General features: G+C 44.3%; 1 protein-coding gene across 1 annotated transcript; it reads left to right on the top strand.

Moving 5' to 3' along the window:
* Positions 1-452: 452 nt before the first annotated feature.
* LOC138769264 (fish-egg lectin-like) lies at positions 453-11123 on the top strand. Its single transcript, XM_069947615.1, has 4 exons — positions 453-504; positions 632-859; positions 7964-8297; positions 10895-11123. Exons 1-4 carry the CDS (start codon positions 456-458, stop codon positions 11058-11060), a joined length of 777 nt encoding a protein of 258 aa, XP_069803716.1. The 5' UTR covers positions 453-455; the 3' UTR covers positions 11061-11123.
* Positions 11124-14941: the final 3818 nt, after the last annotated feature.

The following is a 14941-nucleotide window of genomic DNA, read 5'->3' as shown; positions in this document are numbered from 1 at the left end:
ATCGCCTTCATCAGGGATCCCTGACCCACCTGGCACATTACATTATCCCTCAGTACAACTACGAGATCCCTTAAGCCCACCTGACTACGATTGGCTCGAGTTCTATCATTCGGCATTTAAATACCGAGGCTGAAAAAATTGTATACAGCCCTAGAGAGTCTGGGAAAACATTGATGGCTTTATCCATGTTTCCCCGAACTTAGCTGCATCTAACTTCTTCAGCCACCAGTTTTCAAATTCCAAATCCATCTCTCGGTATGCAGCAATTCTGACCATATAGAGCTGTCCCTCTTCAGCTGTACTATATAACAAACTACAGAAATTCAATACTTCTGATAAAGATGAAGAATGTCACCTTTACCCCCTGCCGTAATACACATTATGTGACACAGGGAGGAGTTCAGGCAGCTTATAAAAGGTACATAACCTGTCAGTCATCACAGTAAGAAGTCACCATGATCCAGATCCTTGGTCTCTTATTCCTGTGCGCAGGAGCTGCTGCAGGTAACCTTTATCTATATATGAAGTCAATACAGGGAATAAAATTGCGCCTGATGCATTGTTATTTCTTGCAGACTGTTGCTTATGTTTAGGTTTATTGTGTTATTCTTGGACTGTCTTCTTTTCACAGATCTGCAGTGCACTGTAATACCTGGGAAACTGAGGCAAATAGATGCAGGAGCCGATGAGGTGTATGGTGTGAATGATGATGACAGCATCTACCAATGGGTGGACCAAAACTGGAAGCTGCTCCCTGGAAAGCTGATCCATGTGTCGGTGGGTCCAGCCGGTGTCTGGGGAGTCAACAGGGGGAATACTATCTACAAATTCCAAGATGGCAACTGGGTGGCTGTTAATGGTAAGAAAAACAAACCCACTGTTGCCTATTTCACAACTATGTCACTTTTGTTATAATATTTAAAAATCTAAGGTTAGTTTCACACACTGCAGTTTTCGAGCCAAGGACAGAAGGAGCCTAAATCAGCAGGAGATGTGATATAAAGAATGTTTGCAATTCACGTTAATATGTATTTTTAGTTATCATATTGTAAACCAAAGCTATACTTACTTGTATCCAGGTCCAGTCTCCTGAAGGCAGCTTTTCAGTCTTGTGCTGGTTGAGAAAAGAGACTAAACACTACTAAAGACGACTAAACATGAGTGTCACAGCTCAATGTATCCATCAATCAAATGACTGTCTCCTCTGTGATTGCGGAGATTGCCGGGACTTCCTGTATTTAGTCTCTTTTTAACACGCACAATACTAAAAAGCTGCCTTCAGGAGACTGGACCTGCATACAAGTAAGTATAGCTTTGTTATAAAACATGAGAGTTAAAATAATAATAATAATAATAATAATATAAATTGCAAACTTGCTTTATATCATATCTACTGTTGATTTAGATTTTGAAAATGATAATGTGAGTGACACTTTAAATTGGTCCTGTAAGCTGAGATAAAGGGTGCTGTTTTCTTGGGTCATCATGCTGAAAAGAGACTTTAGCTGTTCTATGCCTGCATGTAAGGAACAAGGTGGTCTCCCCATTCCTTGTCTAACCAAGTGAAATTCTGCAGGGTCCAAAAAATATATATATATATCTATTTTCACAGGACAGTTCTACAGGGTCCTACCAAGTAGCTTTCTATATTTAGGATCATCATCTTTTATTCAGATCAGAGAACAGCTGAAGAGCACCCTGAAGGACTTGGCATCTCCCTGAATTACACAGACTACAATAATTTAATTGTGAATTGTGCAATACTTAGTTTTTCCTGCGGGGACACTGCATGAAAATTAAGTACTTGCTGCAAGTTCCCAGCACAGATTCCAGCTGATCACTGGACGATCCATTTGCAGGACATCTTATACTTTGCTTATACCCTGGGGACCTTTGTAACGTAAAGGGATTATCCAAAGTGTAGAACGCCTTCAGTCAATATTTTATGAACATGATGGTAAAAAGTTGTTGTAGGCATGCCGAATATTTCTGGCACAAATCATCCTGTCCTTTGTACACTCTTTTCTGTAGCTGTGGGTAATTGATCGGCTATATGGAACTATTCTGGTATTTACAGTATTGACTCTGCTGAACATACATGAGCTGCTGCTTTTCTGTAACCTCTCCTGTCTGATTATATTACAATAGCAAAGCTGCTTGTGAACACAGTCTATCACAGTCATGGTATGTGTCCGAGTGACTCAGTAGACAGACAGGTTTCTCACACATTTCTAAGAGATTATGAACTATTCTGCAGATTGTGGGTGTGCAGTAATACACGGAACGCAGTATATGGCCATGTTCACACAACGTATGCTTAGCATGAATCACGGCCATTGTTGCAATTTGCAACAACGTCCTTAATTTATGCTAAACATACGCTGTATTTCAATTAATGGAATTCTATCCGGCCGCATTGTGTCAGCTCACTCAATGGAGCGTTCGGCTCCGTCTGCACGCTCCATTGTGTGCAATGGGGAATTGGGATGCCGACGCACACTGGTGCGCCTGCATCCGAATTCACCAGAAATGAAGATTATCTGGCCGGTAACACAGTACCGGCTGGGATGATCTTCAGTAGCACAGGCCGTTCTGTGACCCGGCCGGGTCACAGAACAGCCAGTGTTATACCATGTGTGAACACGGCCTATGTCTGTATCAAAGGGTTTACTATCTAATCTACGTAGTCTATCTATTTACAGTATCTGTCTGTCACGTCCAATATTTAGTGAACAAAAAGATTAGGTGTTGAGGGTATTTTACATTGATCACATCTTTAGTGGGGGCTTTAAAATTTATCGCTTTCGGCCACACATCTCCCTGTGTAAACAGCTGATAGCAAAGAGAAACTGACAGCGCAGATATGCATATATCTGTACTGTCAGTTTCTAGATCACACAAGCAGTGCATACTTACTTTCAGCACTGCTTTGTGATCTTGGACTATCACCTTCTGTCCTGTGCCATGGCTGTGTCTTTAGGCCTGCTGCCCTACCTCCTTCTCAGCTGTCAGTCATTTTGGAGGAGGCAGGATGACAGCCTGTAGTTACAGCAGCAGCCAGAGAGCAGGAGGGGAGCTGACAGTGTCAGATCACACAGCAGCACTGGTGGTAAGTTGTAACGCCTGGAGTCGTGGATCCACTGAACTGTCACTAGCGATGGCACTAACCTCACCAGGGAGCGGAGTCTAAAGGGCCGCTGGTTTTCACCAGAGCCCGCCGCAAGGCGGGATGGACTTGCTGCGGCAGGCGACCCCCAGGTCGCTACCCCTGGCTTGGTTGCTAGTGACGGCAGGCGAGGCGTGGCAGGAGCAGAAGTGCAGGCAGAGGTCTGTAGGCGTAACATACATAGTAACATAGTAACATAGTAAATAAGGTTGAAAGAAGACAAGAGTCCATCAGGTTCAACCTAGGAGAATCCTACTGTGTTGATCTAGGAAGGCGAAAAACCCCTATGGGGCAGAAGACAACCGCCCCACCACATGGAGAAACTCCCCCCCTCCCCCCCTCCCCCCCCCCCCCCCCCCCCCCCCCCGACTGCAATGGCAACCAGAACAATACCCGGATCAACGTATCACCAGAAATCTAATGCCCATAACTTGTTATATTATATTGTTCAAGAAAAGTATCAAGTCCTCCCTTGAACTTATTTAATGAATCGGCCATGACAACATCATGTGGCAGAGAGTTCCACAGTCTTACCACTCGCACAGTAAAGAACCCGCGTCGATGCTGATGATGAAATCTTCTTTCCTCTAGACGTAGAGGATGCCCCCTTGTCATTGTTACAGACCTAGGAGTAAAAAGACCACTACAAAGATCTCTGTACTGTCCATTCATATATTTGTACATTGTGATCAGATCGCCCCTAAGACGTCTTTTTTCTAGCGTAAATAACCCCAAGCTTGATAACCTGTCTTGGTACTGTAACCCACCCATTCCCTTAATGACCTTTGTTGCCCTCCTCTGCACCCGCTCCAGTTCACCTATGTCCTTCTTATATACCGGTGCCCAAAACTGTACACAGTATTCCATATGTGGTCTGACCAGTGATTTATAAAGAGGCAAAACTATGTTCTCATCTTTAGCATCTATACCTCTTTTGATGCACCCCATTATTTTATTAGCCTTGGCAGCTGCTGCCTGGCACTGATCACTAAAGTTGAGTTTACTGTCCACCAATACCCCCAGGTCCTTTTCGGAAGTACTTTTACCCAGTGTTTTATTATTTAGCACATAACTGTACTTATTATTTCTATGGCCCAAATGCATAACCTTACATTTATCCACATTAAACTTCATTTGCCATTTCTCCGCCCAAGCCTCTAGCTTCTCCAAATCCCTCTGTAATATGATATTATCCTCCTCTGTACTGATTACTTTACCCAGTTTAGTATCATCTGCAAAAATGGAGATTCTACTCTGTAGCCCCTCTACAAGATCATTAATAAAAATATTAAAAAGAAGTGGACCCAACACTGACCCCTGTGGTACCCCACTAGTAACTAAAACCCAATCTGAATATTTTCCATCAATGACCACCCTCTGTTTTCTATCACACAACCAGTTACTTACCCATTTGCATACGTTTTCCCCGAGTCCCAGCATCCTCATTTTGTAGACCAACCTTTCATACGGCACAGTATCAAATGCCTTTGAAAAGTCCAGATACACAACATCCACAGCCTCCCCCAGGTCCAGTCTATAACTTACCTCTTCATAGAAGCCGATCAGATTAGTCTGACAGGACCGATCCCTCATAAATCCATGCTGGTGCTGCGTCATAAGATTATTTTCATTAAGATACTCTAGTATAGCATCTCTTACAATCCCCTCAAATACTTTACCTACTATAGATGTTAGACTTACGGGCCTGTAGTTTCCAGGATCACTCCTTGACCCCTTCTTGAATATCGGTACCACATTAGCTATGCGCCAGTCCTGTGGAACAATCCCTGTCGTAATAGAATCTTTAAATATTAGGAATAACGGTCTGTCCAACACAGTATTTAATTCTTGCAAAACTCTAGGATGGATACCTTCTGGGCCCGGTGACTTATGGATTTTAATGTTTTTAAGGCGTTTCCCCACTTCTTGTTGTGTTAGGCAGGTGAGATTTATGGGAGGATTAACATTATCCCTAGTCATGTCGTCTGTTATGGGATTCTCCTCTGTGAATACCGTAGAGAAGAATGTATTTAGTAGATTGGCCTTTTCCTCTTCCCCCTCCACCATTACACCCAGATTATTTTTGAGGGGACCAACATTTTCGGTTTTAAGTCTTTTGTTATTTATATAAGTGAAGAACATTTTGGGATTTGTTTTACTTTCTGTGGCTATCCTTCTTTCTGTTGCTATTTTTGCTTCTTTTATTTGCGTTTTACACATTCTATTCTTCAGTCTATAGTTGCTCAATGCTTCCCCACTACCTTCTTGTTTTAGTTGTCTGAATGCTTGTTTCTTATCATTTATTGCACCCCTTACAGCTGAAGTTAACCACATTGGATTTCTCTTATTTCTACTACGTTTATTCCCATATGGTATGTGTCGTTCACACGATTTACCCAGGATGCTCTTAAATATGTCCCATTTCTCTTGTGTACTTTTATTTCTGAAGGCATTGTCCCGGTCTATGTTCCCAAGGTCCTCTCTTAGTTTTTGGAAATTAGCCTTCCTGAAATTTAATGTTTTTGTAGCCCCTCTACTAATAATTTTATTGAAGGATAATTGAAAACTTACTATGTTATGGTCACTATTACCTAGGTGACCCCCCACCTCTATTTTTGATATTCTGTCGGGCCTATTGGTTAAGATCAGGTCCAGAAGGGCCCCCCCTCTTGTTGGTTCCTCTACTAGTTGGGAAAGGTAATTATCTTTTACTATTTCCAAAAACACGCTTCCCTTCCTGGAGCTGCAGGTTTCTGCTTTCCAGTTTATATTTGGGTAGTTAAAGTCCCCCATAATAATGACTTCCCCCTGCTTCGCTGCCGCATCTATTTGTCTTATAAGAAGATTTTCTGATTTTTCCACTATACTTGGAGGTTTATAACTCACTCCTATAAGAATTTTATTATTCTTCGTCCCTCCCCTTATTTCTACCCAAAGAGACTCCACATTATCATCACATATATCCTCCCGCAGAATAGGCTTAAGGCATGATTTAACATATAGACAGACCCCTCCCCCTTTCTTATTTTTACGGTCATTTCTGAATAGACTATAACCCAGGATATTAACAGCCCAGTCATAACTCTCATCCAGCCATGTCTCGCTTATCCCCACTATATCATATTTCTCTTCAACCATTATGAGTTCTAATTCCTCAGCTTTATTAGTGAGGCTTCGAGCATTAGTATACATACATTTAATATATTTGTCCATATTCCCTTTCCTCTTGTCACTAGTGACTGTTCTAACCCCTCCCGCCGCTCCACCCCCAGTTCCATAATCTAGGCCCAGCTCTCCATCTACTCTGTCTTTACTCACTATATTGTTGTTGCCCTCCCCCCCGGGCCCTAGTTTAAACACTCCTCCAACCTCTTAGCCATCTTCTCCCCCAGCACGGCTGCACCCTCCCCATTGAGATGCAGCCCGTCCCTACCGTACAGCCTGTAACCGACCGAGAAGTCGGCCCAGTTCTCCATGAACCCAAACCCCTCTATCCTACACCAGCTCTTGAGCCACTTATTTACCTCCCTAATCTCCCGCTGTCTCTCAGGTGTGGCTCGCAGGTGGCAGACAGTACTCAGGAACAATTAGGAAGGCGCGGACAGGGACTAGGGACCGAGTCAGCGGACAGGAACAAGGAACAAGGACTGAGGTCAGGAACAACAGGGAGCTGGGCCAAACGCATGTAGAGGCTCTAACACGAGGGACAGGGCATGCTGGGATTTATAGGGAGTGATTCAGTGTAACTTCCAATTAGGGGCGGACTGGCCCTTTAAATCTGAGACAGCCAGGCGGGTACGCGCGCGCTGGCCGGCACAATGAGAGACAGGAGCGGAGGAAGGTAAGGCGCCCCCAGGGGCCGAACTAGCAGCAGCACCGGGTCCTGGCACTGGGACACCGGCGGCTGCCCACGGGGAAGAGGAGTTGCGGCGGCGGCCCGGAGCGCGGGCCGCCGCCGCAGCTGTGACATAAGTACACACTTGTGTAATCTGAAAACTGACAGCATAGATACATGCACATCTGTGCTGTCAATTTTCATGGCTATAGAATAATTGTTCGCGTGGCCAGGCCGCTTGATTAATTGTGCAGTGTAAAGGCAATGTAAATGAGAATGGTGCTCATTTGCAGTGCCTTCAGAGGGCACGACTAATCGAGTTTCTGGGCCACATAAACGATCACCACCTTGTTCATGTGGCAAATTAAATATACAGTGGTACCTTGGTTTAAGAGTAATCTGCAGTTCTATTCTGTTTTTACAAACTGCTGCTTTGTTTTCAGGTTTATGCACTTACTATGCATTATACTCCTCATGCTGATTCTATACTGTACAGTAACTTATGATATCACATATTCTGCTGTTTCTCATTGTTTGTTTTATCTGTTTTACATGTTATTCAGAATAAAAAATTTTCAATGTTTTCTTATGGGAAAATTTGCTTTGGTTTAAGTGTGGATTCGCATAACAAGCACAGTTCGAACTATGTTCCTCATCCAAGGCACCACTGTATTTCTAATAATAGTAACATATTTTGGTGCAGCTCAAAAGATGTGATAAGCTAAGGATCAGCATTTTCCCCCTCAGCTATTACATGTGTAAAAGGGCCTATAGTTAGGTTGGTGGATAAGTCGGTGGATAAGAGTGGGTACGTGGGTGGTTTGGGTAGTAAAGTAGATGGGTAGCTTGGTAGGGTATCTATCTATCTATCTATCTATCTATCTATCTATCTATCTATCTATCTATCTATCTATCTATCTATCTATCTTCCGCTCATTTAACCTTGAATTTTGTTCCCATAGGTGCTCTGAAACAAATAGACGCTGGTGGAAACAAATTTGTATCTGGAGTCAATTCAGGGGACGGTATTTACTGCCTGAACCAGGATCAAACACTTTCCAGATCTTCAGTCTTGTCCTATAACCAACTAGATGGGAGTCTGAAGTACTTTAGCTGTGGCCCTTATGGGTGCTGGGGTGTCAACTCCAACAATGATATATGGTACCGCCATGGTGTGCAGCCCACCTCCTGCAGGGGAAGTCGGTGGCAGCAGATAGACGGTAAATTGATCATGATAGAGGTCGGCACGGATGGTTCTGTCTATGGTGTGAACTCCAACGGAGATGCATATAAAAGGTAAAAGCTTTGGAGACATTACACATCACTATCATACATAGTTTATGAACAAGGGCTCAGTGGCACAGTGATTGACAAGATATAAACATGAGGTTCATTCCCAACCTGTATAAATTCTAGAATGAGGGGTTATTTGAAATAAAAAAAACATGGCCGCTTTCTTCCATAAACAGCACCACTCATTGAAGTAAATGGACTATATCACACACAACCTGACACGTTTGGAAAAAAAGTAGCCAGGTTTTTTCAGTTCTGGATAACCCTTTTAATATTTATGGGGCATACACAGAAATCATAGGGCACCATAGCAAAAATCTGAATGGGTCCCACCCTGACAGCTTCGCTACATGTTTACTATTCGCTTTGGTGATCCAATTCAGTTGTGAAAATTTCATAACATATCTGTATAGGAAAACTCTGATCTGTATTGATTTATTGATAAATAACAGCAGTTTTCTACATATAGATTTATATAATTGACAAATTTATGGGTCTCCAAACTGGCCCTCCAGCTGTTGCAATACTACATTTCCCATCATGCCTGGACAGCCAAATCCAAAGCTTTAGCTTTTCGGGCATGATGGGAATTGTGGTTTTGCAACAGCTGGAGGGCCACAGTTTGGAGACCCATGCTATTAGAGCAATAGAATTTTATATGCAGGGCTCCCCTAGTGGTGGCTACAAGGAGTAACTGTTAGGGTAAAGAACATGTCTGTAGTATTTCGTCCGTACACGTGTATGCAGGGCCGGGACAAGGAGTTTTGGTGCCCTAGGCAGAGAAGGCAAATGGCGCCGTCCTCAGTGTATAGCCCCCACATACAGTATAGCCTTCTGGCTGCCCCCATGGCGTATAGTCTCCACACAACCCCACAGTATACAGCCCCGACATATGGTACAGTCTCCTGGCTGCACCCACATAATGTCTAGCAGGGGTCCCCAAACTTTTTACACAGGCTTGTCGGTTCACTGTCCCTCAGAGCAGTAAAGGGCTGGACTATATGCCGCTGGAGGAGGACACTGTCTGTGCCCATGAGGAGGAGGTGGAGTGGAGGATCATACTGCTCATCAGGTCTCTGATCTGGGAGAGGGACATTAGGGGTGGCTTAGGATGGTGGAGTTGTAGTTCTACCACAGCCACACAGGATCATTCTGGGAGCTGTAGTTCTACCACAGCCACATGATCATACTGGCAGTTGTAGTTCTACCATAGCCACACAGGATTATGCTGGGTGCTGTAGTTCTACCACAGCCACAGGATCATACTGGGAGTTGTAGTTCTACCATAGCCACACAGGATTATGCTGGGTGTTGTAGTTCTACCACAGCCACACAGGAACATGCTGGGAGTTGTAGTTCTACCACAGCCACACAGCAGCATGGTGGGAGTTGCAGTTCTACCACAGCCACACATGATCATGCTGGGAGTTGTAGTTCTACCACAGCCACACAGGGTCATGCTGGGAGTTGTAGTTCTACCTCAGCCACACAGGAACATGCTGGGAGTTATAGTTCTACCAAGGCCACACAGGTGCATGATGGGATCTGTTGTTCTACCACAGCCACACAGAAGCATGCTGAGAATTGTTGTTATACAAAAGCCACACAAGGTCATGCTGGGAGTTGTAGTTCTACCTCAGCCACACAGGAACATGCTGGGAGTTATAGTTCTACCAAAGCCACACAGGTGCATGATGGGATCTGTAGTTCTACCACAGCCACACAGGATCATGCTGAGAGAGTTGTTGTTCTACCACAGCCACACAGGATCATGCTGAGAGAGTTGTTGTTCTACCACAGCCACAAAGGAGCATGCTGAGAATTGTTGTTATACAAAAGCCACACAGGAGCATGATGGGAGTTGGAAGTTCTACCTTAGCCACACATAAGCAGTAATACACACACACACACTCCATTAGCACACACATTCCATTAACACACACACGATCACACACTCCACTAGCGCACACACACACACACACACACTGTACATATACTCACCCACACAGCAGTAGCAGTGAAGAATGACACTGTCTCTGATCGAAGGATCATTCTCCTCATCTGTCTCTGTAGGGAGGGGGGGCATCTGTCACTACAGTTGTCCCTGCACTTCTCCCCTCTCCTGTTTGGCTCAAGACGTCATGTGACATTGGTCAGAAGCTTATCCTTAGCTCAGAAGCAGAAGAGAGGAGAAGAGCAGGTACCTGCCGCCATGAGGCTGGAGCCTTCAGCAGCTGCGGGGCAGAGCGGGGTAGGGATGCTGCCTGGTGAGGTTGGATGGGGGGGATTTTTACTTGGAATACATTGTCCGTCGGGGGGGGGGCGGTTGTCACGGAGGTCACGGAGGTATGTGAGTGCGGAGGTGCCAGGTGGTGCAGAGGTAAAAACTGCGCCCCCAGTAATTCAGCAGGAGATGGCACCATAGGCCATCGCCTATCCCTGTCTACCCTTTGTCCCGGCCCTGCATGTTTGGAGTCCTTGCTGTATCATTCAGGCTGGAAAAACAGTTAATTGCTGGGCACAACATAGGGTTATACCATAGTAATCACCATTAGTATATAACCATTGTGGATCCATGTAGCCTCTCCTCTCTATTCCAGGGAAGGGATCTTGGCTAGCAATCCCATTGGAACCTCTTGGACTCGTCTGGATTTCTGTGTCAGTTTCAGACATGTATCCTATGATCAGGGAAACCTGTGGCTTCTCACTCAGAATGGAGAAATCTATAAATGCAAAGTCAATGGTGCCGTTGTCCCAACCTTGTGATGAGATCCCAATAATACACAGAACCCTCTAGAGCAAAATGTATTCACTTTGTTTTTTTTGTGAGTAAGTAAATGCATTTATTAAAAGGGCAAAAAAAAAAAAAAAACCCTTTTTCTCTACCGTATCATGCACATGCAATAAAATCTGTTTTTCAAACCATTACATTTTCAGTGTTTTTCTTTTACCCCACCAGAGAAGAGAGATCAGATATCTATGACCTGGGTCTGCTCCCAGGCCTAGAAACGAATAATCCCTGGCCCAATGGTACTGAGTATGGGGGAGCTCCACTCCTAAGAATTAAAGGCTCTAATACACGGGGCGTCAAAGAGCATTGCTAGAAAGGTTCATTCTGCCAATACGTATGCCCATGTAAAAGTGTCAGCGATCAGCTGAGTAGCGGGAAAACGCTAATTCCTTGGCTGAGCGCATCTTTTGACTAGGCCAATAAATCATTGTTTACCAGTCGCACATCACTGTGTAAATTAGAGATGTGTGCCGATAGCAATGTATTTATATGGCCATATGAACGTTTTCTGTGTAATGGCACTGCAAATGAGCGTCGATCTCTCTGATCGGGGTTCATTTGCTTTAGTAGACTGATCCATATTGAGCCATCTAAAAGTACCCAAACACTGGTTATAACGCAGCAATAACTGGTGACAATAATACACAATAAAGTACAGTTAATCTCCTTCCCAATGCTAGTGTCTACTGGTTTGGGCTGAGGGCCCCAGCAAGAATATTCTCTATCCTCTTTAGGTGTTAGCTGACAGAAGTTCTGGGTTCACTCACATGTGGTCATCTCAAGCAATGGTACTGCTGGGTATGTTTCTCCAGTAATAATCCAGTCAGCATAGTGATAACACAGTAGTAGGAAATGCTGAAAATCTCTCCCAGTGTGACAGCTTATAGGCTGAGGAGCTTGTGGTATGGAAGGTGTTGAGATGCCTTGTGGTGCATGGTTTTTCTCTAATAGCTATAGTAGCAACTTCTCACTTGGGGTCCTATTAGACGAAGATATTTTTTATTTCCATTGATTAACAATTGCAAACTAGCACTTTTGGGAACGACATGAAATCATTCACCTTAATACGCATAACTAGGGATGAGCGAACTTTTGAAAAGTTCGGTTCAGTTCGATCCGGCGAACTTTCGTGAAGTTTTGATTCGTACGAACCGAACCTAAAACGAACCTTGCTCTAACGTCTGATAAATTGCAGCTACAATAGTGGGAGTCTGATAGGGTATAGTTTAGTTTAGTTGCAGTTGCTATTACAATGAAAAAGGTGGAAAAAAAATTAAAGTGAAAAAAAAAATATGGTTGAGAACAGACTATTTGAGGAGGAGGAGGAGGAGGCAGTACCTTATTGCACCCAGGCCAGTATGGTTGAGAACAGACAATTGACGGAGGAGGATGTTCAGCCTTGGAGTGGTGGCCTGGGAATCCTCGCTGATGTTCAAAGCACTTTCCAGAACACAGACGAGTGGGATGATGTCATTGATCCCATAGTCACGCCTGCTCACAAACAGATAAAAAAATCAAACTGGGACAGCACTGGAAAAAATGGAAAAAAATAAGAATATTTAGATGGAGTGCACGTCTCACCGCACAGGACCCTTCCGTTCGGCTTCAATCCAATAGTAAACGTAGGAGACAGCACTTCTTGTGAAAAAACGTGATTTTTTTTATTCACATCAGACGCGACGTTTCGGCTGGTACTTCAGCCTTTCTCAAGCGCTTGAGAAAGGCTGAAGTACCAGCCGAAACGTCGCGTCTGATGTGAATAAAAAAATCACGTTTTTTCACAAGAAGTGCTGTCACCTACGTTTACTATTGCTCACAAACAGAGTCGCGTCCTCAAAAGGGATCAACAATTGGCAGGAAACTTTTGAAGAAACCTGTGCACTATGAGGTTTATCACATGTGCCATAGGTGTATGACCTCAGCCCTCCCTGCTACACTGCAGAGACAATGTTCCTCCCATTGTCGGCTACAACACTTCCCACCGTTAGTTGACCTTGGGTCAGCCATTCATATATCTCCTCCTTGATGGTCCGGAGGAGCTCCTGCCCACTGTGGCTCTGTTCACCCAGACTCACCAAATGGAGGGCAGCCTGAGAGGCCCGGGCCTGACATCGTTGGTAAGACACCAGGGCAGGTTGGACTGCAGTCAAATGGTTGCAAGGTGGTGGAGGCAGAACTTGTGCAGAACTGGTCCCCTAAAGAACCGGAGAGGTGACAGTGGCAAGAATGGGCCAATTTCCTGATGGTCTTTTGGGAGGACGTTGACCCAATAGGCAGTAACAGACATGTACTGCCCTTGCCCATAATTAAAGGACCAGACATCAGCACTCAGGTGCACGGTCTTGGACACCAAGAATCCCAATGACTCGCCAACATTTTTCTACACAACTGTGCAGAGATAGGACAGCTGATGGGACTTTTTTTTTCTGGGACAGTGATGGGACTTTTTTACTGTTTTTTTTTTTTTTTTTTTGCGGCTAAACGGGGTTCTTCTATTATTTTTTGAAGCTTTAATGTAAAGATATAAACTGAGATTTTGACTTAATAAAGTAGATCAGCTTGAACCCTGAAGTTGCTTTCATGTGTCTTGGTTGATACTCACAGACAGCTGTCACATTACATTTTTTGATTAGGCAGCACCCAGGTATATCTGAGGAGACTTACTTAAGGTCTCACCCTAACAGGGGTGATGTCACACATCTTGATATTCACAGAAAACCAGGATACAAGGGATTATAGGAATAATAATCCCTTGTATCCTGGTCTATTCTAACTTTCTCAAAGTTTGGTTCGGCGACGAATCAAACTTTTTGCAAAGTTCGTAACAAATCTGGTTTGTTACAGTTCGGTTCGCTCATCCCTACACATAACGATTGTTCTTATAAGCGGGACAGGGGCTATTGACCATTACATTCTGCCTTGACAACGTCTTTAAGGTGCCTAAACGCCATTAATAAAGGCTGGATGTGTAGTGATCCGGTAAGGGCCCCTAAGTCTTTTTACAGCTGAGTAAGGTAACTCCCTCGTGTTGACACAAGTGGGATGAGGTATCCACTGCAGTTAGCATTTTTCCCACTAGGTGTCACTACTGTGTTTGTAATTAATTTCTATGAAAAGCTGAAGTCTTCCAAGAGTTAACTATTGTGTCACATTTTTTGCCCACTCACAGGTGCAGGTGCTTTCCCTCCTTTCTCTAGCCTATCTTCAACTTTCTTTCTCTCTGCACACACAAGCCTCTGCACACACACAGCCCACCAATCACAGGCAGGGTTAGACGGAACCCTGTAGTTAGGACTTAGTTCCTAGTGAGAGTAGTTAGTGAGTTGGAGTTCGTTGTAGTCTGAATTCAGTGTAAGAAGGAGTCTCTGCAGGAGCCAAGCCAGGACCTGGCTTTGGCCAGGTCCTCTGATAGGGACGCAGCTAACTAAGCAAGCAACCACAGTTTCTTTCCTTATGAGCAACAAGTCCACTATGCAGTGCTAGAACTCTATAGGGGGAGAGAACCTGCAACTAGGGGGCAAAAGGCGGTCAGTCTTGGTCTCTGGCCTGGACCCTTACCCACACACACACACACACACACACACACACACACACACACACACACACCTGTACACTTGGGTTAAATCTTATGTGGTGTTGGTGAGGCATCAACTGTCCGGGGTGTGTCCTAAACCACTCCAGGCTACCATGCGCAATTTATACCAATTTCTATTTTACATGGAACAGGGTATTGACAAGGCCGTCCCGGTCCACTATTAACACTAGGTTAACCATACATTACTTGACACACACCCCCAGCCCCCATACTCCCCCCTACCCCTCCAAATAACCACAACATTTGGATTTTAATGTCCAC

This window comes from Dendropsophus ebraccatus, chromosome 12 (assembly GCF_027789765.1).
Source record: "Dendropsophus ebraccatus isolate aDenEbr1 chromosome 12, aDenEbr1.pat, whole genome shotgun sequence".
Classification (NCBI taxonomy): Eukaryota; Metazoa; Chordata; class Amphibia; order Anura; family Hylidae; genus Dendropsophus; species Dendropsophus ebraccatus.
Note: the sequence above shows the minus strand (reverse complement) of the source record. Positions and strands in the feature narration are given on the sequence as shown.